Source organism: Melopsittacus undulatus, chromosome 4, assembly GCF_012275295.1.
Source record: "Melopsittacus undulatus isolate bMelUnd1 chromosome 4, bMelUnd1.mat.Z, whole genome shotgun sequence".
Classification (NCBI taxonomy): domain Eukaryota; kingdom Metazoa; phylum Chordata; class Aves; order Psittaciformes; family Psittaculidae; genus Melopsittacus; species Melopsittacus undulatus.
Genome location: NC_047530.1, coordinates 97,125,220 through 97,150,011, shown reverse-complemented (window position 1 = coordinate 97,150,011; position 24,792 = coordinate 97,125,220). Strand labels below are relative to the sequence as shown.

The window sequence follows — 24,792 nt, the reverse complement described above, 5'->3', positions numbered from 1 at the left end:
TGCTGGGGAGCCCCAGGGTGTTCCAAGGAGGCAATGGTCCTCTGGATGCTGTATGGACGTAGCCTCACGAGCCATGCCTGTCCTTGCCAGGGGCATGCCACAGTGGGCACAACCTGGGTAAGGAAAGGATAATGCTTTCCTTCTCCTCCTGCTCTTAAGCCCTAAGGCTCAGGCTGGGCATTTGCAGCTGTCCCCAACATTGCAGGGGCCACCCAGCCGGTGCCAGGCACAGCCTGTTGGTCCTGCCAGCCTCTCCTCGAGCGTGCCTGGTACACCTCCAGCCCACAGTGCCGGGATACCCCGTTTGGCAAGTGGTATCTGTATGGGCAAGAGCACTTAGTGACCATTTCCTGCCCAAGGTAACTGAACAGTGGCACACTCAACACCCGCTACAGCCTGCGGGAAGGAAGTGCATGGCTTAGCAGCATATGCTGAGTGACGAAATAACCCCAGCCACCTCCCAGTGTGAGCAGCAGAAGCCAAGCATTGCTCCATGTCCCCTTCCTGTGCTCCTCTATGGGTAACTGCTATTTGGGGCTGGCATCTGCACGAGGCAGGACCCACATCACCGCTCACCCTGCCCCACGGCAGAGCCCCCAGGGATGTAGCTCTGCCCCCTGCCAGAGGCAGCTGCCAGTGGGGAGCAGGCTTGACTTGCAGCCAGCCTCCTGGGCAGGATGATGTCCCCTCTCCAAGGGTTCCTATTGTGTTACATTATTAATTAGCTGATGAACAAGTCCTTGCTGCAGAAGAATCTGTGCTCTGGCCACCAGCTCAAGCGAACACCATCCTCTGGGCTAACGAAACTCTTCTGTTGCACACAGGCATGCAACAACATGCAAACGAAGAACAATAGTGAGTAAGCTGCAGATTTAAATGAATCAGCTACAGCATTCCAGGCCCTGTCTCCAAGGAAAGGAGAGAAAGCAGGAAGACAGCACTCGTAGGCATGGAGCCACATGTTACAGGTGTCAGGGGCTCAAAGGTGACTGCTGCCTGTCTCCCTCTGTCCTGCTCTCAGCAGAGGGAGGGCATCATGCCAAGGCTGCAGGCAGCAGAAGATGGATGCAGCTCCTGCTGACTGAACATGGTGCTGCTGGAGGTGCCATAAGCCAGGCTGTAGGCAGGACTAGAGCAGCAACACCTCAACATGGCCACAGGGTTAACGGTCCAGGTGAAAGCCTCAGGCAGGGAGGCAGGAAAGGGACAGTGCTCCTGCCAAAGCAGGACCAATACAAGTACAAAAGCTCCTCATCCACCTCAATGCTTTTAAAAGGCTCTTGGAAAAAAAACAGAAAGCTCATAAGAGAGCCACAAAACTGGATCTACAGCTTTCAGAAAAAAGCCTGCAGTAAGAGGCTGAACAAGCACAATCCCTTTAGCTTATTAGGAGACTGAGAAGCGTTGCAATTCCAGCATGTAAGCTACCACAGTAGCAAATAAGAGTTAAGGCTTTTTAACACAGAAGGGAAAGCCAAACACATTCACAAATACATGTTCTTTGCAGCATGAGCAGTAGGACCCATATCCACTACCTTTCCTGCTCCATTCTCTCCAGCATACTTTGGCCAAACGCCACCTTTTGGGCTCATTGCAGTAGTATCTGGGCAAAATCAGATATTGAGGCCAAACTGGACCTAAAAAAGTTCAGGATTATTTGCATTGCTCAGGTCTACCTGGCAGGAGGTGGTCAGAACAGACGAAAGGGCTTCTCCCAGCTCTCACAGGTAAGGTAAAGGACAGGACAGAGGTTTACAGTAGCAGTTTTCCAGCCAATTTGAAGAACATTACAGTGAGCTGTTCCTGTCCCACAACCAGGCATGGCTAATAACAGGAAAAGCTGAGACGAGACAGAAACCAGTGGGAGCCAAACAGCAGGCACTCCCGCCATGGCACAGATCCCCTGGCCCATGGTGCAGGGCAGAAAATCCTGCCAACAGCGAGTTTGTATAAGAAAGCTGGTTGTAAGCAAAGGACTTCACCATCTCCAGCTTTCATTTGGACAACATCACAACTCAACCCAACTGCATGTGTGCCGGGGGTGCATGGGACACAGGCATTGCCTCATTGTGCCACAGTGTTGTTCCTGTCAGCTACCAGGCAAGCCCCACAGGGGAGAGAGCTCCAGCCCTGCTGCACTGGGGCAGCAGCAGAGCACAGATGTGCAAAGTATGCGCAGCTCTTGAGAGAAGGAGAGTAGGAATCTGGGCTGGGTAGGAACAGTAGGTATTTATCAGTATAGTCTCTTACACATCCCTTGCCTCACACACGCACACATACACACACTTCCCTTCCTCCAGGCACAGGAGGGCAGGGCCTGGGCCATGAGTCTGTAACACAACCAGGCAGCCTCAGACGCAGGCCACCATCCGCAGAGGAGTCCCCACTGCTCCACTCAGGAAGCCCTCATCCTCCCGTGCCCAGAGGCCACAGGGCATTGTCCATCCTGGGGTAGTGCAACCGGAGGCTTCTCAGGAGCGCTGTGCCCTCAGACGGCTCCTGCGGCCGGCCTTGGCCCCACGCTGTGCTCCTTTCATCAGGCCCTTGAACTGGCCCTGCATCTTCACACGCTTCCTGGAGGGAGGAAGGGGCGGGAGGCTGGGTTAGTGCAGGCACTGGGCACACCTAATGCACAGGGATGCTCCAAGCCCCACAAGGAGCTGTACGGAGGCTGGCAGGGAGCTCCCAACCCCCTCCCCTTAACAACAGAAAGCAGGATCAACTCAGGTTTTGGCCTCATTCCTGACCGTGTCTTTCCTGCTAGCCTCACCTTCTGTTGAGTTTAGATCTGTTCAGGGGGATGTAGGCATAGGGGTCGAGCTGCCCCTTCTTCTTCACGTCACCTTTACCTTTCTGTGGGAGACAGTGATATGGGAGAAGATGCAACATGAGGCGAGATGCATGTGACCCATTCTGGTGCAACCCTGCCACCCAGCCATCCCAAAGACTATGCGGTAGTGGGGTGCCAGATGAGCACATGGTTCTGGAAGCCAATTTCGCACACACATGATGCTATGAAACCTGCTTTGAGCGGTGAACAGAAACTGGCCCTGGCAAGGGCAGGACAGGGACTCCAAGAGGGGCTGGAAACATTCACAGGCACTGAGTGTTCGGCAACTCCTCTTGCAGCAGCGAACCCCTCCAGCCTTGGTGCTACTGGACCAGGTCCCCCACAAAAAAACAGTGCTTCCTGCCCCAGCAAACCTCCCTTCCTCACCAGCCCTGTGGTCCCAAGCATCTCCCACCTTGGATCTGTACTCTGCACCGAAGGCTGGCTGCTTGTTCAGCTGCCGGTGGATCCCAGAGCCTCCAGCTGGAAAACAGGAAATGTGTGTTGGAAGGGGGTCCCAGGGCTTCCCCTTCCCAGGCCCAAGCTGGGGGAGCTGCTCCTGGTTTTGCCTCCAGCTTTTGTGTGTGAGGACAGAAGAGAACAGCAGCCATTTCCCACATCAAAGGTCTCTGTTCCAGCTGTCCTGGAGCAGCCCAGCACGATGGGGATGAGGTTCTCACTCCTGGGATCCTCAGACAAGGCAGTCCTTGTACTCACCTTTGTACTGAGGGTAGGACCCAGCCTCAGGTTCCTCATCATCTGGATCCTCTCTGAACCGACGTTTCTGGCTTTTCTTCTGCAGAAGAAGGCAGCAGCACCCTGCAGCTCATTTGCCCTCACAGTTCTGTCCTCCCATGGACCCCTGCCCTCCCATGGGGGCCCAGAGACCTTCCAGGCTGCCTGTGCATGCGCATGTCCCCGTCCCCAGCCAGTCTCCCACACCCCTCCAGGCAGCTGATGCTTGTCCAGTGTCCCCACTGGCCCTGGGCAGAGCTGCAGCTGCCATGGCACAGGCAAGGGTTTGTCACGGCCAAGTTCCCCAACATCTCCTCAGGACCTCAAGCCCCATACTCACACTGCGTAGACCCACATCTTGCAGCACATCTGCCATGTCCTCGTCTGCTCCTGCAGTACAGGACAAGAGGGTCAATGCAGGATGCGGGTGCAGGACAGCCCCAGTGCTGTGCCAGTCCCTGGAGTGGGCTGCAGGAGCAGGGTGCTCCTGCCAAACCAGCATTTGGTGACCATGTCCCCTCCTGCACCCTGCTGGTGATGGAGGTGCCTCCCTGGGCGGCAGTGGCCAGGAGGAGAGCCACTGGCTGTGACACAGGGCCATACCAACTCCTGCCACTTCCACACACATGGAGACAGCAGAAAGAAAACCACCTGGAGTACCAGAGCAAGCCTAGCATGCCCCCTGCCAGCCCAGGTAGTACCTTTGGCTTCATCATCCATCTCCTCCTCCTCATCATGGATGATCAGGCGCCCATCCTCAGACATCCGGAAGTCATGGCTCACTCCTCTGGCCCGCTTGGTGCCTGGCTTGGTGGCTGCTCACAGAGATTTGGGTCACAGCCTGGGGAAGGACCCACTCCCAGGGCAATCATACCCCCCTTGCCTCTGGGCACCCGAGCAGTCCCCACCATCCACCCCACCCCAGCCACATCCTAAGCTCCGATCCTCACCCAGCACCCGCTGGGACACATTGGGATCCAGGAAGTTGAGGGGCTCATCCTCTTCCCCTTCCTTCAGCCAGGCCTGGCCCTTCTGCCGTGCTTGCTTCCTCCCCTCCTTGCTCCGCTTCCCTTCCTCCAGCTCCTCCTCCTCGTCCTCCGAGTCAGCCAGGATCTCCTCCATGCTGGTCAAAAGACAGGATGGAAACAGAGCAACCCCAGGCTTGCAGACCCCAGCCTGCTCCACAACACACAGCAGCCCTAGAGACATCTCCAGCATCCCTAGAGGCACCAGCTGAGCAGATCCAGCACAAAGCCCTCTGTGGGGCCTGCTCCTTCTTCACCCCATGCTCATATTCACCTCTCTCCTCTGGGCTGTGCTGGTGGTGCCTCCTCTTCATCTGCACTTGCAGCCGCCCGCCTCAGTGCACGCTGCTTGCGGTTCCGGGCTTCTGCCTTGCGGAGGTTCACCAGAACCTTATGGAACTCAGCCGGCAGCAGCCCCTTCACCAGCTCGAAGCTGAGGAGTGCCCGGAGCAGTCAGTGCCCACCTTCTCCTGCACCACTTCCCAGGTTGCTCCCCTGCTGTCCCAGGAACCCCCGGCTCACCCAAACTTGCGGATGAACTTGGTGAGGAGGTTCCGCAGCTTCATTCGGAAGTGGCGTCTCATGTCATCGGAAAGGTTCCCCACGGCCTCCAGCTGCCAGCACAGAGACCCTCATGACCAAAGCACCCAGCCCTAGGCACCCAGCCTCCCACCCTTCCCCTGCACAGCCACCTTGCATATCCTGCTGCCTCCTCCCCCTGCCTACCCCAGGCAGGGCCATAGGGAGGTCTCCCTCCCTGGCCGGCTGGTTCATGGAGGTTCTCTGGCAGGTCCATACCAGCATTAGCAGAGGAACCTCCCCTTTGCTCTCTCAGCCCCAGAGATTAAGGTGCAGCTGGAGATGCCCCTGTCTGCCCAAGGCAGACGCAGCTCTGCCCCACCACCCTCCTTGGGTGCCCTGCATGGGACCTCACCATTCCCTGGGCATGCTTGGCCAGCAGCTTGGTGTCCATCAGCAGCAGTGTGACCTTGAGGAAGCCCAGGGCTGCCTTCACCACATCCCGTGTGCGGGAGGCCAGCAGCAGGCAGATGTTCTGCAGGAGCTGCTCCACCACACTCTGCTCCATGTGATCTGCAACCACAGCAGGGATCAGCCACAGCCAGCCTCATCCCAGCACCTCCAGCCCTTTGCTGGGGGGCTCTGCCTCACCCCTGTGCTGTCCCCCAGCCCTCTGGCTCCTGCTCACCTTTGAACTCGAAGAACAGGCGGGTCAGTGCCAGCACCGTGCAGCTGATCATGGTGACTGAGCCTGTGAGCCCCACGTACACCAGGAGCAGGAATCGCTCTAAGCCCTCTGCAAGAGGAGAACGAGTCAGGCCCTTGGTCACCCCATAACCAGCACCATCCCTGGCCTGTTTCAGCAGGGTGCAGGGCTGAAATTCAGTGGGTCTGATCCCACCCAGCCATGGGGCTGAGCAAGCAGAGCAGGAGCTCACCTTGGGGGGTGGGCCCGAAGTGGATGAAGGCATGTCCCATCTCCACAAGCAGCACAAAGGCGTTCTTACGTGCCCCCACTGACACCTCCTTGGTGCACAGGATGACCTGGAGGCACACAGGCACATCACATCACTGCTGCCACCCCTGTGGCTACAAGCAACAGGCAGACCCCAGGGACCACGCTCACCTCTGGGACCAGGGCTGTGATGAAGGGCTCATGCTCTGCAGAGAGCTGCTTCACGATGTGCAACAGGCATTTCAGCCGGGGCTGGGGAAAGAAACAGCCCAGCACTGGTACCCGCAGGGATGCACACCCAGCAGGCCCATCCCCTGCCCTTGCGGCTGGGCCCCACCACTGCAGCCCCTGCTCTCACCCTCTTGGCTGGGGATGCTGCACTCTTGAGCGAGTCCAGCAGCACTGTCTGCAGCTCCTGCAGGTGGGAGTGGACGAAGGCCTGGCAGGGAGCGTGGGGAGCAGCACACACCTCCTCCAGCACACGGTACGCCTTCTTCTGCACGCTGCGCTCCTTGCTCTGCAGGGACAGCCAACATGTTACAGCAGCCCCTCACCATAGTGTCTGGGTACCCACAGCACACCAGGCCACGCAGCAGAGACCTGTCCCTTATAGCACCTGCTCAGCCCTGCAGAGTGTGGGTCCAAGCTGGCAGCAAGCTGAAGGTGCCCCACTACACACCCTGGGGCTGACCTACCTGGAGGGAAGGTTGGATGGTGCGGTACAGGGAGTCCAGGGACTGCTCATCAGCATAGGGTGCCATTGCTACCACCAGGTCCAGGATGGAGAGTCTGCAATAGAGAAGAACATACAGGTGGGTAACTGCAGCATCACTGACACTGCCTGTCCAAGGTGGGACTCTGGCTGCAAGTCGCATCAGATGCACAAGAGTGGCAGATCCCACACAGTACAGCCCAAGTGCCCTAATGCTGCTCACCAGGCAGCTTTACCATTAGCACCAGCATCCGGGTGTTACCTGGCAAACTCTGAGCTCTCAGGACTGGTCAGCTTCAGGCTGGCTTTCTGCAGGAACCCGCACACCATCTGCAGGGCAGGCACACAGAGCAGGATCAGAATTAGCCAAAGAGAGCGCTTTTACAAGAGTCTGCAATCCAAACGCCTTGCCACAGGACTTTCTGGAGACCAGAACCACCAGCGGGTCCAAAAAATGAGTTGACCAAATTCACAGAGAGCTCGTGCATCATGCACCCGATATGGCTGCAGGACTGGGAAATCATAGAATCAGTGGTTTGGGTTGGGGAGGATCCTACGACCATCTAGTTCCAACCCCCTGCCATGGGCAGGGACACTTCCTGCTAGACCAGGTTGCATTCAACCTGTCCTTGAACACTGCCAGGTACAGAGCATTCACACCTTCCTTAAGCTGCCTGTTCCAGTGCCTCAGCACGCTCACAGTAAAGAACTTCTGGCTGGGAAGGGCTCGCTCCCCATGAGGGCAGAATGGGCTGCTCTGTGCTCAGCTTCCTTTTGTTCTCTCCAGTCAGGCACCCACCATAGCCCCATCGGACTGTGTCTGGGGGGGAGATGCCGGCCCAAACCAGCACAGCCTGCCCTGCTGCCCCCTCACCTGGGGGTCAGTGATGGTCAGGTAAGCACGGACAGTGTCCAGCACGGAGCGGCGCTGAGCACTGCTGCCCCCATCCTCCTCGGCCTGGCTGTACACGTTGAACAGGATGGGCAGGAAATTTTTGGCAAAGCGACCCACTTCTGCCCGCTCCGCATCTAGAGAGAGGATGAAGGGGGGGATGGATCAGCATCTCCCCTCTCCTGGTCACCACAGGGGACAAGGACCCACCAGGAGGGTCTGTCTCCCCTGACCTGTCCCGCAGCCTTTGTGGATGAGGGTGCGCAAGGCCTGGCACACAGTGGGGCGGAGGTCCGGACGCTCGCTGATGGCCATGCCCAGGGTGCGGGCCAGACCCTTGAAGGCCTCCAGCACATCCATGGGGTGCGTGCAGAAGCCAGGCAGCAGGGTCCAGACCTGGAAGGCAAAGTAAAAGGTGGGAGGGTGGCACCCTCTGCCCAAGTCACCCACCCCCAGCTTGGCACCATGGGTACACCAGGGCAGGGCTCCTGGGTGCTTCTTGTTACCTGCCACTGCAGCGTGTCGTAGATCTTGGCCTCCATGCTCTTCCCAGCCTGGGTAAACTCCAGGGCTGCAGAAGAGAAGGGGGAGATGGGTAGAGCAGCAGAGATGGCAAAGCCCCACTCCATCTCAGGGTATGGAAGGGAGGTCCCATGCAGAACGCTGGGGCTGCAGGACTGCACCCGCTGGGACCCCCACTATGCCACCTGTCTCACCTCTGCTTTTCAGTGCAGCTGCCAAGGGCAGGAAGTAGCTGGTGAAGAAGCTGAGCCGTGCACCCTGCACATAGTCCCGCAGCACTGGCAGGAGCCAGCTGCGGGGGAAATCCAGTGTCAACCTGGGGAAGGAGGGACAGGTCAGCAGAGTGCAGGGCACTGCTGGCATGAGTCCCTAAGCACAGGGTACCTCTACCCAGCCCCAAAGCTGGGCACAGGTAGGCTTGGCACAGCCAAACACTTCCAGCACTGCATGGGGACTGAATGGGAATGTAATAACAGGCTGCAAAATCACTGCCTCATGATCACATTACAGCAAAATCACTTTACTCACTCCTTGCCATCAATCCCCAGGGGCACTGCTTCCAGCACCACCTCAGGGCCCATGGAGCTCACGGCAGCCCCCACTGCCTGGTCCACTTCGGCAGTGTAGGGGAAGTGTGGGGAGAGACGCAGGTCACACAGAGACTGGAGACACTGTGGGGACAGAGCAGGACAGTCACAGATGAGCCACAGAAGCAGCTCTGGCACATGTTTCTCATTTTGCCTGCCCAGGGATGCCAGCTGCCCTGCCTGTCCCTGTGCTGAGCCCCAGAGCTGCACAGTGGGCACTGGGATGGCCCTGCTCCACAGCTGGAGAAGACAACACAGCCACCCACCCTGCCTCCATGGGTGAGTCTGTGATCTCCCAGCCTGCCTCACCTTCTTCATGATGGGGTGGCACTGCTTCCCACACGTCTTAAAGAAGACCTCCAGCACCCGCAGCACCTCACCCCATGCTGCATGGAAGCGATATGTCAGGCCTTCCTCCACTGATCTGAAGAGAGAGATGGTCAAGCTGGCAGTGACTGACCCTGCATGACCAGGGTGCCACCATGCTTGCAGCCCCCATCAGGGACCAGGCAGGGTGACTCAGAGCTCAGAAAGGCTCATGGGGACAGCCTCTCCCACGCCACCACTCCTCACCTGAACATCTTGCATAGGTAGGCAGCAGGGGCTGGAGCAGACGCAGAGACAGTGCCCAGGTCCTCCATGTGTGGAGCAACACACTCACTCAGAAGGGTCTGCAAAGGCAAACAGGAAAAATGGGGCAGCAGTGGACCACAGATCCCCCAGCCTGGCAGGCACAGAGGAGCACAGAACTCCCCAGAAAACCCCAAACCGCTGGGCAGAGCCCCCACAAGGCCCCGAGCAGCCAAACAGAGAGGAACCCCCATGTGGTACCTCCAGGGTCCGCGCTGCTGCCACCACCACCTGGGAGTGTGGGGACAGGAAGCAGTTCATGGCGGCAGAGAAGAGCCGGGGCAGGTGAGCCCAGCACAGGTCCTTCTGCAGCCTGGAGAGGAGACGGGACAGGTGAGACACCAAACAGCTGCCTCTCCCCTGCCCCACCATGCCCCTGTACCCACCTGCCCAGGTTGACGTGTGCCCGCTCCATGGTGGACAGCCAGGTCAGCAGCGGCTGCAGGTCACTCGTGCTGGGCACATAGTCATAGAGGGCCTGGGGAAGCAGAGGGAGGGCGGGTGGGTGCCACAGCACTGCCATGGCCATCCCTCCCCGCACTGCCAGCCCTCACTCACAGTGATGATCTGGGCATTGAGCTCAGCCGGCAGGCAGGCCACACTGGCCTGGGCACTGAAGAGGCTGTGGAAGGCTTGCATGGCACACGCGGTCACCAGCTGCGAAGGACATGGTGTCAGGAAGAGGGGAGCTCTGCTTTGCACCTCTGAACCCAAAGCAGGCTCTGTTCTGGTATGCCCAACACTGCTGTGACTGTGCTCCCTCATAGGATTAAGGTTGGAAAAGACCTTAATATCATCTAGTTCAAACCCTGTCAGCTTCTCTCTTCCACAGCAGGCAAACCAGCAAGCACCACTCACCCCAGGCTCCTCCATGTCTTGCATCCTGCATTCCCAGGCTCCCAGCCAGCACCCAAACAGGTTTGAGCCCTTCCAGGGTGCAGCTGTGAGGTAAAGAGGCTGTCCCCTTGCCATCCCTATCATGGGGACACTCACCACGTGGCTGAGGGTCATGACTCGGAGCAAGGTCTCACAGCAGGTCTTCACCAGGGCTGCAGGGAAGCAGGGTAGCAGGTCCCGCAGCAGGGCGAGGACATGCAGTGTGGTGGTCGCCTCCTTGGTGCCTGTGGGAGCAGAGCAACATCTGAGCCTGTGGCACCACCCCATGGCAAAGCGCTGCCTGTGACCCAGAGAGCTGTGGTGAACACTTCGAACTTCTGGGAAGAGCGGAGCAACATACAATTGGCTGGGACCCCCCAAGTTACATTAGGTGCACTAGAGGCATCTCATACCCTCCCCAGTAATCCCAGGGTGCTGCACCCATCTCTCTTCCCTTCAAGTCCCTATTTTCCTAGAGCCACAGCCCCCCCCTTCAGCTGCAGACCCCTTGCCCCAGCACCCCACACCTCCAGCTTTTTCAATCTCCTGCACGCAGAACTTGGCGGTGGAGGGTGCTGCAGGGTGATGCTCAGGAGCTGCGTCCCCAAACATAAACTCGCTGCCCCTCAGAACAGAGCACACACCGTACTGCGCTGCTTTCCGCACCTGGGGAAGGAGAGCCCATGTGGGTAGAAGCCACAGAACACAGGGGCACAGCCAGCCCCAAAAATGAGTCCTTGACAGGGGCACTGAGCACTCACCTTGGGCTTGGTGTGAACACAGAAGCTCAGCAAGCCATGATAGACCTGGAGGGTGACAGGGTAGCTCCAGGCTGCCAAGTCCTGCTTCCTCAGCAGCGTGGCCAGGCAAGACAGGACCTGTGACAAGGGAGCAGCAAAGGCATTAGCAACATCCCACAGAGACCCTTCTTGTCATTGCAATAGCTTCAAGCTGAGCACCAGCACCACCCTACAGCAGCAGCCTCAACCCCAGCTCTGGGCCGAGCTGGCACAGCTGGCTGCCACTTGACTACTCACCCATCGCAGGGCAGAGGTGGAGCTGCTGCAGGCCTGAGAGGACACGATACCCATGAAGGTTTTTGAAGCATCAGAGAACTTTTTTATAAGCACAGGGCTTGGGACCCTGCCGGGAGAAGGGAGCACATCAGGGGGTGAAGTGGGGCAGCTGGTGGCACTCACAGGGAATTGCATCCCCACCCAGCCCCTGTTGGGTCCCTTCCCCAGCCTGGGGAGGAGGGACTGTGCAAGGCCCTCTGCCATGCTGGGGCCAGGCAGCTCTCACCACTCCTGTCAGCCACTCACCGCTTCAGGACGAGGTTAAGCAGGTAGGCAACAGCAGCCATTGACTCAGGGGACTCCACCACCTCCAGCGTGGTCATCTGGGAACAGACGGGTGAGTGAGGGGGGAGCAGGACTTCACACCAGGCCAGCCTTTCCCCAACCCTTGTGGAGTGGGGAATAAAACCAAGGAGCAGCCCAAAAGCATCTCTGCTGGAGGACACTCAGGGCCTCAACTAGGAGCACAGCACCTTCCTCCACTAACCCTACTGAGAGCCCACCCATGCTGCCAACAGCAGCTCTGCTCACACCTCCTCACAGCCACCACTCACCAGTGCAGCAAAGTACTCTGTCTCAGTCTCCTTGCCCCCCTGCGAGCGGATCACCTCTGTCACTGCTGCCAGCACAGCACAGATCTACAAGCAGCAAGGAGAGCAGGTCAGTGCCCTCAGCCTCACACCTGGGGGGTCATCTCCCCCAGAGCCCCCTGCCCATACCTCTTTGTGAGCAGCAGAGTTGGATTCCCAGAAGCGCTGCACCTTGCTGAAGGTGGCGTTGGTGCAGTCGCTCAGCCCACTCAGGAAGGTACCAGAGGACTTCTCTGTTGCAGCTTCTTCAGCACCATCCTCCTCCATACGGAGCTGGGTACTGTCACTTGTCCTCTCCAAACGCAGGGACCCTGACTGCAGCTCATTGTGCAGCTTCACCGCATCCACTGTCAGGTTACTTTTCTCTGTGGGGTTGAAGAGGTGCATTCAGAACCACAAAGCTGTGTTGTTCCACTGCTCACCCCAAAATCCCCATTAACCAGACCCACTTGGCTGGAGCTCATCTCCAGTGTGTGGGACATGGATGCTGCTTCCCCCTGATGGCAGAAAGCACAATAACTAGAGAGAGCTCCTCATTCCTACATAAACAAGCCAGGGCACAGTCCAGCCTCTTTCTCTGATGGAGAGCATCATGTCCTCACAAACATACCCTGCCATACCAAGGCACTTTAACACTTAGGTGCCTCTTGTACTCTGCCCCATCCATCTTCTTCCACCTGGAGCCCTGGCAGCCAAACAGCCACAGCATGTACTTTACATCCCTCTGGCTCTCACACACCAGCTTGCAACCAGCTGCAAGAGAACAGCGCACGCCACAAGACACATTTCCGTATCGGCAGTTACATGTGATTTTGGAATGGCTCCTGCCATGAGGGGGGTCACACTGCCAGGACAACACATATCCCGGCTGCGGGCAGGACCCCCACCGGGCCCTTGGCAGGACGACAGGCTGCATGCCGTGTCCCGTGTTATTCCATGGCCTAGTGTCGCGGTGAAGGCAACAAGGACATGCTCGTTACGCCGTGGGCTCGGTTCCCCTTCCCGGTCTGCTGCCTCCGCCTCCTGGGGCTGTAGCTCAGGGATCAGCCCTGGTCCCTCCTACCCAACCCCAGATATCGGGAGCCACGGACTTAAAGGCTCGTTCCGCACCCCGCAGGCGCCCCTGCACTCCCGGCGGGCCCCGCTCCCCGCCCCGCTCTCACCCGCGGGCCGGCTGTAGAAGCGGCTGCGGGCTGCCAGCCGGTGCCGGCACGTCTCGGGGTTGCTGTCGCTGCTGTGGCCCTTCCGCCACCGCTTCAGCTTGGCAGCGGCGCCCGACCGGAGCCGCCCGCCCCGCGCCATGCTGCTCCACGTGTGGCCGCGCCACGCACACCTCCCCTTCCGCTTCCGGCGCCCGCCGCCATCTTGAGTGAGGGCACGGCTGCCCTCAGCACTTGGCACCTCCCACTAGGGCGGGGGTCCGGGAAAGAGAGGCTCAGTCGGGCGAGTTAGGGCTCGGCTATGAGACCCAGGGGCGGCTGTCAGCAAGGGCACCCTGCTGATCCCCCTGCACGGGTGAAGGCCCCACCGGTGCCGCCCTGCTGTCGCACGTTTTCGCACCGAGTATCGCAGCGCGCCGGAGCAGCCGCGGGGGGCTCTCGGGCACGCACTATGGCGCGGTGACGTCACGCCCTGAAGGTCGCACCGCCCTTCGCGGCCGCGCCATGTGCTACGTGCGATTCCTCCTGACCGCCGGCTTCGCGCATGCGCCGCTCGGGGAAGGGGCGGGGCGGGGCCGGCTGCGTTGGTCGCGCGCTGCAGCGGCGTGAGGAGAGAGAGAGAGAGCGCGAGAGCAGGCGCACGCCGGTCAGCCCGCCCCTCGCCCGCCTCGCCGCCGCTCCGCCATGGCCGCCTATCGCCTCGTCCTCGTCCGCCACGGGGAGAGCGCATGGAACCTGGAGAACCGCTTCAGCGGGTGGTACGATGCCGACCTCAGCCCCGCCGGGCAGCAAGAGGCGCGGCGCGGCGGCGAGGCCCTCCGAGGTACCGGTGACCGGGGGAACAGGGAGGGTGTGGGGGGGAGATGTGTGGATGAAGGGCCAGGGGCGGGGGATGCGGCCGCCTCGGGCCTCGTGAGGAGGGTTTGGGGTCCTCAGATGCCGGGGGTGTTCTCTGGTGCTGGGGCGGGACTTTGGTACCGAGGGGGGAGTATCAGGTAACGGGGCGGGGGGGCCGGTTCTCCGTTACCGGTCGTGTCCCTGCCACCGCTGCCCGGTAGCGGCGCGGTGCGACTGCCATGCTGGGCACGTCGCTGGTTGCGTAAGGCCCGGCTCTAACCTCCCGGTGTCGTGTCCACTCCCCCCCCCGCTCCTTCCTGTTGCAGATGCCGGCTATGAGTTCGACATCTGCTTCACCTCGGTGCAGAAACGGGCCATCCGCACCCTCTGGACCGTACTGGATGCCATCGATCAGATGTGGTTACCCGTTATCCGAACCTGGCGCCTGAATGAGAGGCACTACGGGGCTCTCACGGGATTGAACAAGGCTGAGACGGCAGCGAAGCATGGTGAGGCACAGGTGAAGATCTGGAGGCGCTCATACGACATCCCTCCACCTCCCATGCAGTCTGATCACCCCTTCTACAGCACCATCTCCAAGGTAAGACCCGCTGCTCTTAGTCCACCTTGCTGGGAGTCTTGTAAAAGCTACATTAGGTCCCAGCAGGATGATGTGGCTTCCTCCACAAGGTCTCTCTTGTCTCTGTTGCAGCAGCCAGGTTGTTGTGCGTGATGCTCGTTGGCTTTGGGCTGTTATCCCCCTCTCTCTCAGGGGAGTTGAACCCTTGGGCATTACACAGGCAGATTCAAACCAGAGCGGATGGTATCTCTGTTAATGATTAGTCCCATGATCTGTGTAGGGGGGTTTATTCTGGTGTCTTTGCCCAGAGCAATTGACATGTGGCTTTCCTTGGGAGGGACTCAGCCCTGATTGCAGCCTCAGGCCTCAAACATGCTTCTTTGCTTCCAAGCCTGTCTAGTGGTGCTCAGGTGGAGAGTTTGGGGGAGGGACAAAGGCCTTGCCACTGTCTTCCCACACTGCTTGGGTGCATTGGGGTGCTGCATGATCATGGCTGTTCCCCCCAGGACCGTCGCTATGCTGACCTGACGGAGGACCAGCTGCCAACATGTGAGAGCTTGAAGGACACCATCGCCAGGGCTCTGCCTTTCTGGAATGAGGAAATTGTCCCACAGATCAAAGAGGGCAAGCGAGTCCTTATTGCTGCCCATGGCAACAGCCTGCGTGGGATTGTCAAGCACCTGGAAGGTACGTCAGCCCTGCAGGGGTATCACGAGGGTCTCCCCTGGTGTGGGCAGGGCCACAAGTAACAGCACGTCTGTGTTTGCAGGTATGTCAGAAGAGGCCATCATGGAACTGAACCTGCCCACTGGCATCCCCATTGTCTACGAGCTGGACAAGAACCTGAAACCTGTCAAGCCCATGCAGTTCCTGGGGGATGAGGAGACAGTGCGCAAGGCCATGGAGGCTGTCGCTGCTCAGGGCAAGGTTAAGAAGTGAGAACAGGCAGCAGGCTAGCAAGTAGTAGAGGCCCCTGCCCCCTCCTCCCCTCTGTGCACACCTCCCACAGCTGTAGGAACTTGGAGCGAGCTAGAGTAGCTCCCCAGGATTAGCCCTATTCCCTCTGGACCAGGCTCCCCTCTGCAGACAGTTTGGGGTGAGGGGCTGCGTGTGGAGGGCTGTGTGAAAGGGAGTGTTGGCTCTGCCAGGCAGCAACCACACATCTCTTCTTGCCAAGATCCCAGCCCTCGTGCCCTGTCTGCAGGGGGATGTGCTGAGCGATCCCTCGGTGTGCCAGGCTCCTCTGCTTTGCTTCCCAGCAGCTCTTGTCACCCAGTTACTGTTGTTTGGTTTAGTCATCCTGGGAGCAGTGGGGTGAGCACAGCGCAGGCAGTGACCAAGGTGGGGACCCCATCCTGTAGTGAGTTTGTGACTGGGATGTGTGGATGCTCAAGGGACTGTGTTTTGGTGCAAGTGGTACTTGTGACCCTGGACATAGCTCTGCCAGCCCCTGCTTTAACTTATTGCCTCTGAACAAGGGCAAGGGAGCCTGTCTCCTGGAGTTTCGTGCCCACCACATATTTCCCCCAGCTGAAGCCCATCCCAGTCCTGCTAGTTAAGCAGATGTCACTGTCCCCACCTTACCTGTGTGTATGTGGCCCTGTTGCTGTGGCTCCCCTTCTGCCCATGCCATGAACCTGGGGCTGTGGGGGTGGGCCTGTCACTGTCCAACGTTAACAGCTGTCTTGTTCCACTTCAATAAAGGAGTAATGCGCAATAACGGGGCGTCTGAGCATTGCTGTGCCGGGGTGGGTACAGGCTCCCTCCCCAGCACCACGTGTGAGACAGCAGCTGGAAGCCAAGCTCAGCTCCGCAATCTGGCCCCAGCCCTCATGCTGTGGTTTTAGGGCACACCCAGTGGCAACTGGCAGGAGGATATGCAGCGCCCTGGGCTGAGCATAGCTGCCCTGCACCAGTTATCAGGGTAGGGCAAGGAGGAGAGCTGCTCTCTGTGTGGAGAAGCCTGGTGAATTGCCCAGAGCTCTGGGTTGTTCACATCACTGCAGCAGCACCACTGGGCTGGGAACACGTGCATCTTCATGGCATGGTACTGTGGAAGCTGCCCTATAGCAGCTCCCCTATGGGAGCCAGAGCAGCTTGTGTGCAGCCCCAGCCACCTCCCTGGGCTGTCAGTGCTCAGAGCTCTCAAAAAATATTTATTATCTGAAAGCTGAAAATCGATTCTGCCAGCAAGGGCCTGGCTGGGCCAGCCCCAGGCTGGGGGCTGCGCTGGCCCTGCAGCTCCTCATCCGGCAGGTCCTCTCACGGCTGCTAGGTCTGCAGGAACTCGGGCTGCACACGGGCCACCTTACGGAATTCCTTGGTGTGTGTCCGCGGGCACTGCATCTCACACCAGCTGATGGGCACCATCTGCATCCCTGGGACATCATATGTCAGGGGTTCCCCTTCCTGAAATTATGGTCCTCCATGTGGAAATGGAGGAGGAAAGGAAAGCCAGGCAGGAGGCAGCACTGCCAGATCCCTACCTGCATCACTGCGTGCTGCCACCACACCCAGCTCATTCTCTGCTGTGGACAGCAGGTAGTTGGACTGTGAGTCCCCCAGCGAGATCTGGTCAGACATGGGTTAAGGGAAAGGCCCCCCAAAGGAGATTCCAAACCACCTGTCCCTAGCAGTAAGGGGAAAGGATACAACTTTGGCCAGGACTATGTCACCAGGGCGGAAACTCTTGTACACTTCTACCTGCATGGAGAGAGCAAGCAGAATGGCGCAGTGTGTCAGGGTGCTTGTCCACAGCAGGACAGGTGCCCCCCACCAGCAGAAAGTGGGGCAGCTGCAGCAGCACAGCCACAGGCAACACCTCACTGACCTTATCTTTCTCTGTGGCTCGAATATCTTCTTTCCTGAAAAAGGAGATGGAGGGATCCGAGTGCCAGCAAGTGAAGGCAACTCTGCAGCCTGCAGCAGGAGCTGCCCTAGCCGCCCTGGGTGCTCCCAGGACACCCTGGATTCCTGCCCAGTGCTCAGGGCAAAGATCCCGCCAGGGCAGCTGCAGCACTACCCAGAAAAGCCTTCTCCCCCCCCCTCCTTAAGGATGGGGCACTTAGACCCCATCTCATGAGGAACCATCCCTCTCCCTACCGTATGGTCCCCCGGAAGATGGATTTCAGTGGTGTGGAGCCAACGTACAGGATGTGCACCTTGGCAAAGCGAGAGTTAATGCTGCAAACCTGCCAGGAAGAAAATGGGAATCAGTGCCAGCAAAAGCCTGCTCTCACCCTGGAGAGCAGAGGAACAGGGAAAGAGCAGGGTACAGGCAGGACAGGCCTGTATGTGGGGAGCACGTGTATCACTCGGCCTCCTCCTCCTTGTGACCAAACGAGCGGTGGAGGTAGGATGCCCAGTGAGGAAAACGATACTTGTGCAGCTCAAGACACATGAATAAGGCTGTGATCACCTGCTGTGATCCCAGTCCCTCTCCCACCATAAGCAAACTAATGCCTGGTCAGTGCAACACTTTCTCCAAGCTGTCCCAGGCACTGCCTTCCATACAAAGAGCTCTGGAAGGGAGAGCAAAGAAAAACCTCCCTTCAGTCCACTTCACGCAGGCACCATTGAGAGGGAGGTGTCCCCTCATGCCAGTATCTGGCTCCTTTGAGAGTAAGGGACCCAGCAGGCTCCCAAAAGGTTCTAATGAGCTCAGGGGCTCCTCATCTCACCCCAAATGCATGAACAAAGACTGCAGTTTGCCACCACAGTGCACTCTGTCACCCTACCTTGCACGTCACCACGACCCCCACGTCGGGCAGGAGCTGGGGGTCACTGTCTCTCACCACAGACACAATGGGCAGCTGCAGGGCAGCAGACACAGGGGTTAGCTTGGGGCACAGGATACCGGCGGGCACGGGCCACACCCCATCGGAGCCCAATGGGACGGGACGCGCAGCCTCAGTGCCCAGCAGGCGGCTCCAAGCCCCATGCGCCGCTCCGTACTCACCCCGCTCTCCTCACTCGTCTTCTCCACGCACCCAGCCAGCGAGGAGAAGATGAATCCGTGCCGCGTGTATGTCCCGCTGCCGGCCGTGGCCTCCTCCGTGCTGCACAGCCGCTCCCCTAAGGGACAGGCTCACGCTGCCAGGGCACTTCCCGGCCGGGGGCCAGGCCCCGCTCCAGGCCGGCCCAACGCGGAGGGACAGCGCTGCCCCGGGACACCCCCTCCCCACAGCCTCGGCCTCCCCGTACTCCTCCCCGGGTCACCCCGGCCCTGGGCACCCCGCACCCCCAGGGCCCCCTGTCCTCACCCGGGCTGCCCAGCCCCGCACTCACCGGGGACACAGAACCGCTCCGGAGCCTCCATATTCGCGGCGGGGGATGCACCTACAGAAAGCCCTCACCTATTGGTCCTCGGAGTCAACACTGCGCTATAAGCGGCGCAGCTATTGGTTCTTCCCTAGCCGTGAGCGCGCTGCCCGCTGGGAGTTGTATGCCAGCTCCGGCCGCGCTCCGGCACGCTCTGCGCGCAGGCGCAGTGCGCGGGTCGGCGGGCGCTGCCCGTGGGGCCGTGGAGCGGCGGGCACCGGGCATGGAGGCGGCCGGCGGCGGGGCGCGGGCGGCGGCAGGTCTGCTCCGGGGGGGGGGGGGACCGGGAGGGGAGCTGGGCATGCAGGGGGATGGGGGGCGGTAGGGGTGGGATCTGTCGCCCTGGGGATGCTATGGGTCTGGAGGGGCCGGAGTGCCGCGGAGCACTGGATCCTGGGGTTATGGGGCTGGATGCAGTGGGGCTGAGGGCTTCGTGCTGTTGGTACAGGCAGACTTTGCGTGCTGGGGTTGGGGGCCACAGAGCGGCTTTGCCTCTGTGCTGTGGGTGCTGGGTGCCACAGGAGGGTGCCACTGGGCTGCGTGGCTCTGGCAGGAGCAGTGCCTGCGGTAGGGCCGAGGCTGAGGTCCCTCCCTGGGCTGAGCTGTTGCCTGCGGTCCTGGCGGTGCCGGTGGTTGCTCAGTGCCCCACTGGGACGTGGGGAGGGCCGAGGGCTGGAGCCCCCAGTGCTGACTGGGCCAAGCAGGGTGCCTGGCTCTGCTGGAGCCTCCCCCTGCGGCTGTGCTGCTGCCTGCAGGCAGGTGCCTGGGGACAGAGCCGGGTCCTGCCCTGGGACTGGCTTCCTCTCTGTGGGCTCCCTGCTCAGCGGCTGCTGTAGGGTTGGAAGCTCTCGGAGGGGCAGGAGGGATCTGCTGCTGCTGCAGCACGTTCTGTTGTCACACTGACAGCACAGGGACATGTGCCACCCAAACACTGCACAGCAGGAGGCTGTTGCTCTGCTTTTCACCTGATGTGCTTCAGAGTCAAGGGGAAACACGGGGAAGGGGGTGGCACTGGGGTTTGCATATCCCACCTCTCCCTTACCAGGGCACAGGAAACCTGGGCAGGAGCCATACCTGTGACCTGCGGTGGGCTGCTGGGTCTGGTGTCCTTGTGTCCGGCTGATCCCAGGCTTGGGTCAGCCCCACGTGTGACTGGCAGGGCAGAGAGGAGCCCTTGGCTCCTTTGGACAGCCCATCTGAATGCTGCAGCTCCCTGAGGCCTGTGCAGTGGATGTGGCAGCACTGGGAGCTGATCCCCGCTGGGAGGACTCCGCGGTGTGGCACCACTGCCTGGCACTGTGCCGAGGTGAACACTTGGCCCAGGTTCAGAACGTGCCTTGGCAGGACCCCGGGGCAGCCTCGCTGCTTAATATTGATGGGCAGTGCCTGCCTGGAGGCCTGGGGGCCCCGGCCCTGCGGATCACTTTCCCTGCTTATGGACTGGATCGGGTTCCTCCTCATTCCCAGTGCAGTTCTTGGGTGGGACGAGGGGCTCCGCAGGCAGGGGAGCCCTGCACAGCATCACCTTGGCCTGGGGCTGCCTTTTGCTGGTACATTGCCCAAGGTAGATGGGGAAGGAGAAGGCACTGGGACTCTCAGTGGGGCAGGGTGACCTCTGCAGGTTGATCCAGAGGCTATGGAGCATCATCCAGGCTCTGCATTTTGGAGATGAGGAGGGGGACTAGAAGAGATAGAGTAATATTGGTCCAGCTTTTCCACATACTTCTTGTGTGGGTTCCCCCATTCCTGACCTGTTGGGAAGGGTTGGGTCTGGGATCATCCCTGGAACTGGCCCAGCATCATGGATGTTCTGGTGCCTTCTCTGGTTTCCTCTGAGTCAGACTCTCCGTGTCGCTCCCCCGGCCCCCTCCCCGCTGGGAAAGATGAGATGAGACCAGGGAGCACCTGAGCCCAGACACCGAGGGGCCTGTGCCCCCTGCTCTGTGCGCAGGGCACGGCTGTCCCAGCCACAGCAGCCTCACAGTGTCCAGGAGCCCGGGCTTGGCTCCCCGTGCCGGGTGAAGGACAGGCCCCTGCTGTGCTGTGCGGCTGCACCAGCCCATCCGGAGGGGCAGCAGGGCCTGCTCACTGGAGCTGTCCCCGCAGGTGTGGTGTGGCAGGGATGAGGAGCCGGCAGCGGGTGTTTGCGGCGGCGATGCGCCTCCTGCTGCGGTGCCTGCGGCTGGGCCGGCGGCGGCGGTGCACACTGGTGCGGCAGGCAGAGCAGCTCTGGCACTATGGGCACCTCTGCCTCCGCTCCCTGCTCTACAACTCCTTCACCAACGGCGATGTGGTGCTCGACTCCCTCTTTGAGCCCATCTACTGGCTGGTGGACCATGTCACCCGGTGGTTCGGCGTGGTGAGTACCCTTCCTGGGCACTGGGACTGGGGTGAGCGTGATGCTGGGGCAGCTGAGCCTCAGGGCAGCCTGTGCCTTAGGCAGGAAGGAAATGGGACCTCAGTGTGTTGTTCCGATTGGTTTCCTGTGGCTGCATCCTGCCTGTGCCTCTCCCCGTGGCAGCAGAGAAGACACTGCACACCGCGGTGACAGCAGGCCCCATTCACACAGGTGTTTGTGGCACTGGTGATCGGGCTCACGAGCTCCGTCGTGGCCATCGTGTATATCTGCCTCCTGCCCCTCATCCTGCAGACCTACACCCCTGCCTGGATCTGCTGGCACCTCGCCTACGGACACTGGAACCTCATCATGATCGTCTTCCACTACTACATGGCCATCACCACCTCACCTGGGCACCCACCACAGGTGAGACACCAGTCAGCAGTTCAGCCTCTCCTGGTTGGGCACAGCCACAGACAATCACTGGGAACAGATAAACCAGCCTGGTGGTGTGCTCGCAGGCTGCATACAGATAGGAGCAGCCAGGTTGGGTGAGGAGGTGGGGGGGGGGTCACAGGGGATGTGAGGAGCATGGAAAATGGGATGGTTGCAGGGCTTGGGAGCACAAATCTCTTCTGACTTGTGCACAGGCCAAGGATGATCTCACCGGCGTCTCCATCTGCAGGAAATGCATTGCTCCCAAGCCTGCTCGCACCCACCACTGCAGCATCTGCAACAGGTAGGGCCCAACACAGCACTCAGGGCAGCCTCTGGGACCCCTGCCCTTGCCCCCTGCCACACTGAGAGTCAGGGCCCCACTCCCCTCTGCTCTGCTGGCTTCTTGCCTCATCTCTCACACAGTCTGCGGGGCTGGGGGCTGCCTGCCCCTCCCCAAACACAGTGCTTGTGCTGACACTGGTGGTGCTCTCTTCCCTCCCAGGTGTGTGCTGAAGATGGACCACCACTGCCGTATCCTTCCACAGTACTAACCCATGGCACTCTCCTGGGGGAGCCAACCCTGCTTCCCCCTTCTCTCCCTGTCCTGCACCTCCAGCCAGCACAGGGAAGGATGCTGGGGGCTGGGCCCAGAAGAACCACCCTGGTCCCTGGGATGGGTTTGGACCCATGATCTGTCACAGTTACATACCCTTAATGCCAGAGGCAGCCTGGCTGAACAACTGTGTGGGACACTACAACCACCGCTACTTCTTCTCCTTTTGCCTGTTCATGACCATGGGCTGCATCTACTGCAGCATCAGTGGCTGGGAGATGTTCCGGGATGCCTATGCAGCCATTGAGGTGAGCCAGCAGCCCCCAGCCCTCACCCTGCCATGCACCAGGGCTGCCCGGGCTGAGCTTGCAGCACAGGGCTGGTCAGGCCTGGCCGTGTCATTGCTTCCTCTCTCCTTCCTCCTGCGAGGCTCCCAGCTGCCCTGCTCCTGGGGCAGATGAGGGGGAAAGGCCCCTCCTCTGAGACACGTAACGGGTGTCCTGTTTTCCACCCCCTAGAGAATGAAACTGCTTGAGAAGGAGAGACTGCAGGTGGCTGCCAACCAGGTGGGACATCCCAGCCCCACAGGTGCTGCAAGCAGCATGGAGCAGAACTGCCCTGCTGGCTGGGTCCTGCTTGGGGCCCTGCTCCGAGTGAGCACCCTGCAGCCAGAGCCAGCCCCTGTGCTTACCTCCTGTGTCAGAGAGCTGGGGCTGGTCGGGCAGCTCTGCTATGGGCACTGCCTCCAGCAGCTTGGGCTCTGCTTCCCTGTGCACCCAGCTCCCGGGGCTTTGACTGGTGGCAGCTGCTTGGCATGCACTGCTCAGGCCCTGCTGCCCTGGGGAAGCTGCAGCAGTGCTTACATCTCACCCTGAGCATCTGGTGTGGTGTCCTGACCAGTCCCTGCCCCTTTATCTCCAGCCTACTGCTTTCTCACTGATGTGCCAGCTTTCGTGTGTCTCATGGCTGTCCTGGGCTGCCTCCCCATCACCCTGGCTGTTGTGTTTGATTCCAGCTGCCCAAGCTCTGTGTCAGCGAGGGGTGGAGCAGTTCCCCATCTGGCTTCAAACTACAAAGCAGTTAGGGTAATTTCCCTCTCTCTGATCCTTTTTCAGACATACTACCAGACCCCACCACCCACCTTCTCCTTCCGCCAGCGAGCTTTCCACAAGAGCGTGGTCTATGTCTGGGTCCTGTGCAGGTAAGGGGGGGGCCAGGGCAAAGTGTGGGGGGAAAGCAGCGTGCAGCCCCCTGCCCCATGACACTGCTCAACCTCTGCCTCCCTGGAGCTCTTGCACCGATGTCCCTGTACTGCCAGCTCTTGGGCCACTGAGGAGGGGATTTTGGCTCTCCCGCAGGCGTGGAGATGTGCTGACCCTCCTATGCAGCTGTGGGTGCAGGGAGGCAGCCTCAGCCCTGTGGCACCAGGGAGGGGAAGCTTGTGTGCAGCCTGCTGTCCCTTGCCATCCCCAGCTCGGTGGCGTTGGCCTTGGGTGCCCTGACGCTGTGGCACGCTGCTCTCATCACCCGTGGGGAAACCAGCATCGAGCGGCACATCAACAAGAAGGAGAGGCAGAGGCTACAGAAGAAGGGCAAGGTGAGCACAGCCGGCAGAGCAGGGGGTGGCCAGGCCACAGCCAGACCTGATGTGTGTCTCCTTGGCCTGCAGCTCTTCAGGAACCCCTACAGTTATGGCAGCTGGGATAACTGGAAGGTGTTCCTGGGTGTGGATGTGCCAAGGTAAAGATACAGGGAAGGCCCTGCCTGGGAGGGTGGTGGCTCAGCATCATGTGGGTGTGCTGGGACACTGGAGCTCTCCTTGGGCAGAGCAGGACTGTGAATATCCCATGCTGTGTGCTGCTCAGGGCTGTGCAAAGTATGGAGGGCATCAGCTGCCCTATGGCTCCTCACCCCTGCCCTTTGGCAAGCTCTGGTGTACCCAGCACCACTTTGCCCAGGGAGTTGTGGCTGAGCAGCTCAGGGCCATGGCTCACAGCCCTGGCTTGGCTCTGCAGAGCTTAGATGCACCAACACTTGTTTTGGCCTCCTCTCCCAACAGGCACTGGCTCACCCGTGTCCTGCTGCCCTCTCCTCACCTGCCCCATGGGACAGGCCTGAGCTGGGACCTGCCTCCCTGCGTGGCCAAGCATCGCACACCACTCCTGTCCATCTGAGGCCTGAGTGCTGCAGATGTCCCTCCCTGCAGGCAGGGGAGCACACAGGGGACCCATGCAGCTCCCTTGGATCTGAGCATGGGGTGGAAGGTGGGTGCCAGCACACATTGCTCACTGGAGCCACAGCAAATCCTGGACAATGCTGGTGCACAGGTGCTGCTCTCAGGGCTCCCTGGTGGCTGCAGGCAGCCCAGGAAAGGCAGCAGGGCTGCTGCTCCCTGCTCCAGCTGACGGGGCTGCCCTCAGAGCCCAGGTACAGGCCAGCACATGGCACAGCTCGGCTCTCCGGCAGGGCTGGGCATGGAGGATGCACCCCTGGCTCTGAGCACTTCACGGAAGCCTTTTTAAGACCATCCAATAAATACTGTTTTTTTTTAAAGGAAGCCTGGCTCTTTTCCCTGGGGGGAGGCACAGAATTCTGGGGATAAGGGAGGAGAAGGACC

General features: G+C 60.1%; 4 protein-coding genes across 11 annotated transcripts; 2 read left to right on the top strand and 2 right to left on the bottom strand.

Annotated features, from left to right (window-relative positions):
• Positions 1 to 2,210: 2,210 nt before the first annotated feature.
• RRP12 (ribosomal RNA processing 12 homolog) lies at positions 2,211 to 13,515 on the bottom strand. Its single transcript, XM_034061387.1, has 34 exons — positions 13,113 to 13,515; positions 12,079 to 12,314; positions 11,914 to 11,997; positions 11,606 to 11,682; positions 11,321 to 11,426; positions 11,045 to 11,161; positions 10,811 to 10,949; positions 10,401 to 10,528; positions 9,966 to 10,064; positions 9,794 to 9,885; positions 9,609 to 9,720; positions 9,351 to 9,448; positions 9,087 to 9,201; positions 8,719 to 8,861; positions 8,385 to 8,506; positions 8,175 to 8,239; positions 7,902 to 8,064; positions 7,651 to 7,805; positions 7,039 to 7,106; positions 6,760 to 6,853; positions 6,423 to 6,581; positions 6,236 to 6,316; positions 6,048 to 6,153; positions 5,798 to 5,905; positions 5,525 to 5,682; positions 5,113 to 5,204; positions 4,865 to 5,023; positions 4,516 to 4,688; positions 4,267 to 4,380; positions 3,906 to 3,955; positions 3,548 to 3,626; positions 3,246 to 3,313; positions 2,771 to 2,853; positions 2,211 to 2,574 (listed from the first exon to the last, which is right to left on the bottom strand). The coding sequence occupies exons 1-34, from the start codon at positions 13,249 to 13,251 to the stop codon at positions 2,472 to 2,474; spliced, it is 3,885 nt and encodes a 1,294-aa protein (XP_033917278.1). The 5' UTR covers positions 13,252 to 13,515; the 3' UTR covers positions 2,211 to 2,471.
• Positions 13,516 to 13,695: 180 nt separating this feature from the next.
• Positions 13,696 to 16,246, top strand: PGAM1 (phosphoglycerate mutase 1). The gene is made up of 4 exons (XM_005144078.3): positions 13,696 to 13,932; positions 14,273 to 14,547; positions 15,033 to 15,213; positions 15,296 to 16,246. The coding sequence occupies exons 1-4, from the start codon at positions 13,794 to 13,796 to the stop codon at positions 15,463 to 15,465; spliced, it is 765 nt and encodes a 254-aa protein (XP_005144135.1). The 5' UTR covers positions 13,696 to 13,793; the 3' UTR covers positions 15,466 to 16,246.
• A 416-nt stretch (positions 16,247 to 16,662) lies between these two features.
• Positions 16,663 to 18,888, bottom strand: EXOSC1 (exosome component 1). 2 transcript variants are annotated; one of them, XM_005144077.3, is made up of 8 exons: positions 18,814 to 18,888; positions 18,485 to 18,600; positions 18,264 to 18,338; positions 17,629 to 17,717; positions 17,357 to 17,390; positions 17,179 to 17,229; positions 17,013 to 17,097; positions 16,663 to 16,904 (listed from the first exon to the last, which is right to left on the bottom strand). In XM_005144077.3, the coding sequence occupies exons 1-8, from the start codon at positions 18,842 to 18,844 to the stop codon at positions 16,798 to 16,800; spliced, it is 588 nt and encodes a 195-aa protein (XP_005144134.2). In that variant the 5' UTR covers positions 18,845 to 18,888; the 3' UTR covers positions 16,663 to 16,797. The 2 variants fall into 2 exon arrangements, with proteins under 2 accessions (XP_005144134.2, XP_033917939.1); XM_034062048.1 differs by having other exon boundaries at positions 16,844 to 16,935.
• A 334-nt stretch (positions 18,889 to 19,222) lies between these two features.
• On the top strand, positions 19,223 to 24,728 carry ZDHHC16 (zinc finger DHHC-type palmitoyltransferase 16). 7 transcript variants are annotated; one of them, XM_031044684.2, is made up of 10 exons: positions 19,226 to 21,205; positions 21,416 to 21,610; positions 21,835 to 21,923; positions 22,125 to 22,153; positions 22,350 to 22,483; positions 22,694 to 22,741; positions 23,291 to 23,376; positions 23,534 to 23,772; positions 23,845 to 23,915; positions 24,235 to 24,728. In XM_031044684.2, the coding sequence occupies exons 1-9, from the start codon at positions 20,969 to 20,971 to the stop codon at positions 23,880 to 23,882; spliced, it is 1,095 nt and encodes a 364-aa protein (XP_030900544.1). In that variant the 5' UTR covers positions 19,226 to 20,968; the 3' UTR covers positions 23,883 to 23,915; positions 24,235 to 24,728. The 7 variants fall into 7 exon arrangements, 6 of the variants coding, with proteins under 6 accessions (XP_030900546.2, XP_030900544.1, XP_030900543.2 ...); XM_005144076.3 differs by having other exon boundaries at positions 20,969 to 21,205; positions 23,649 to 23,772; XR_004079949.2 differs by having other exon boundaries at positions 19,223 to 21,205; positions 23,534 to 23,915; positions 24,235 to 24,311.
• Positions 24,729 to 24,792: the final 64 nt, after the last annotated feature.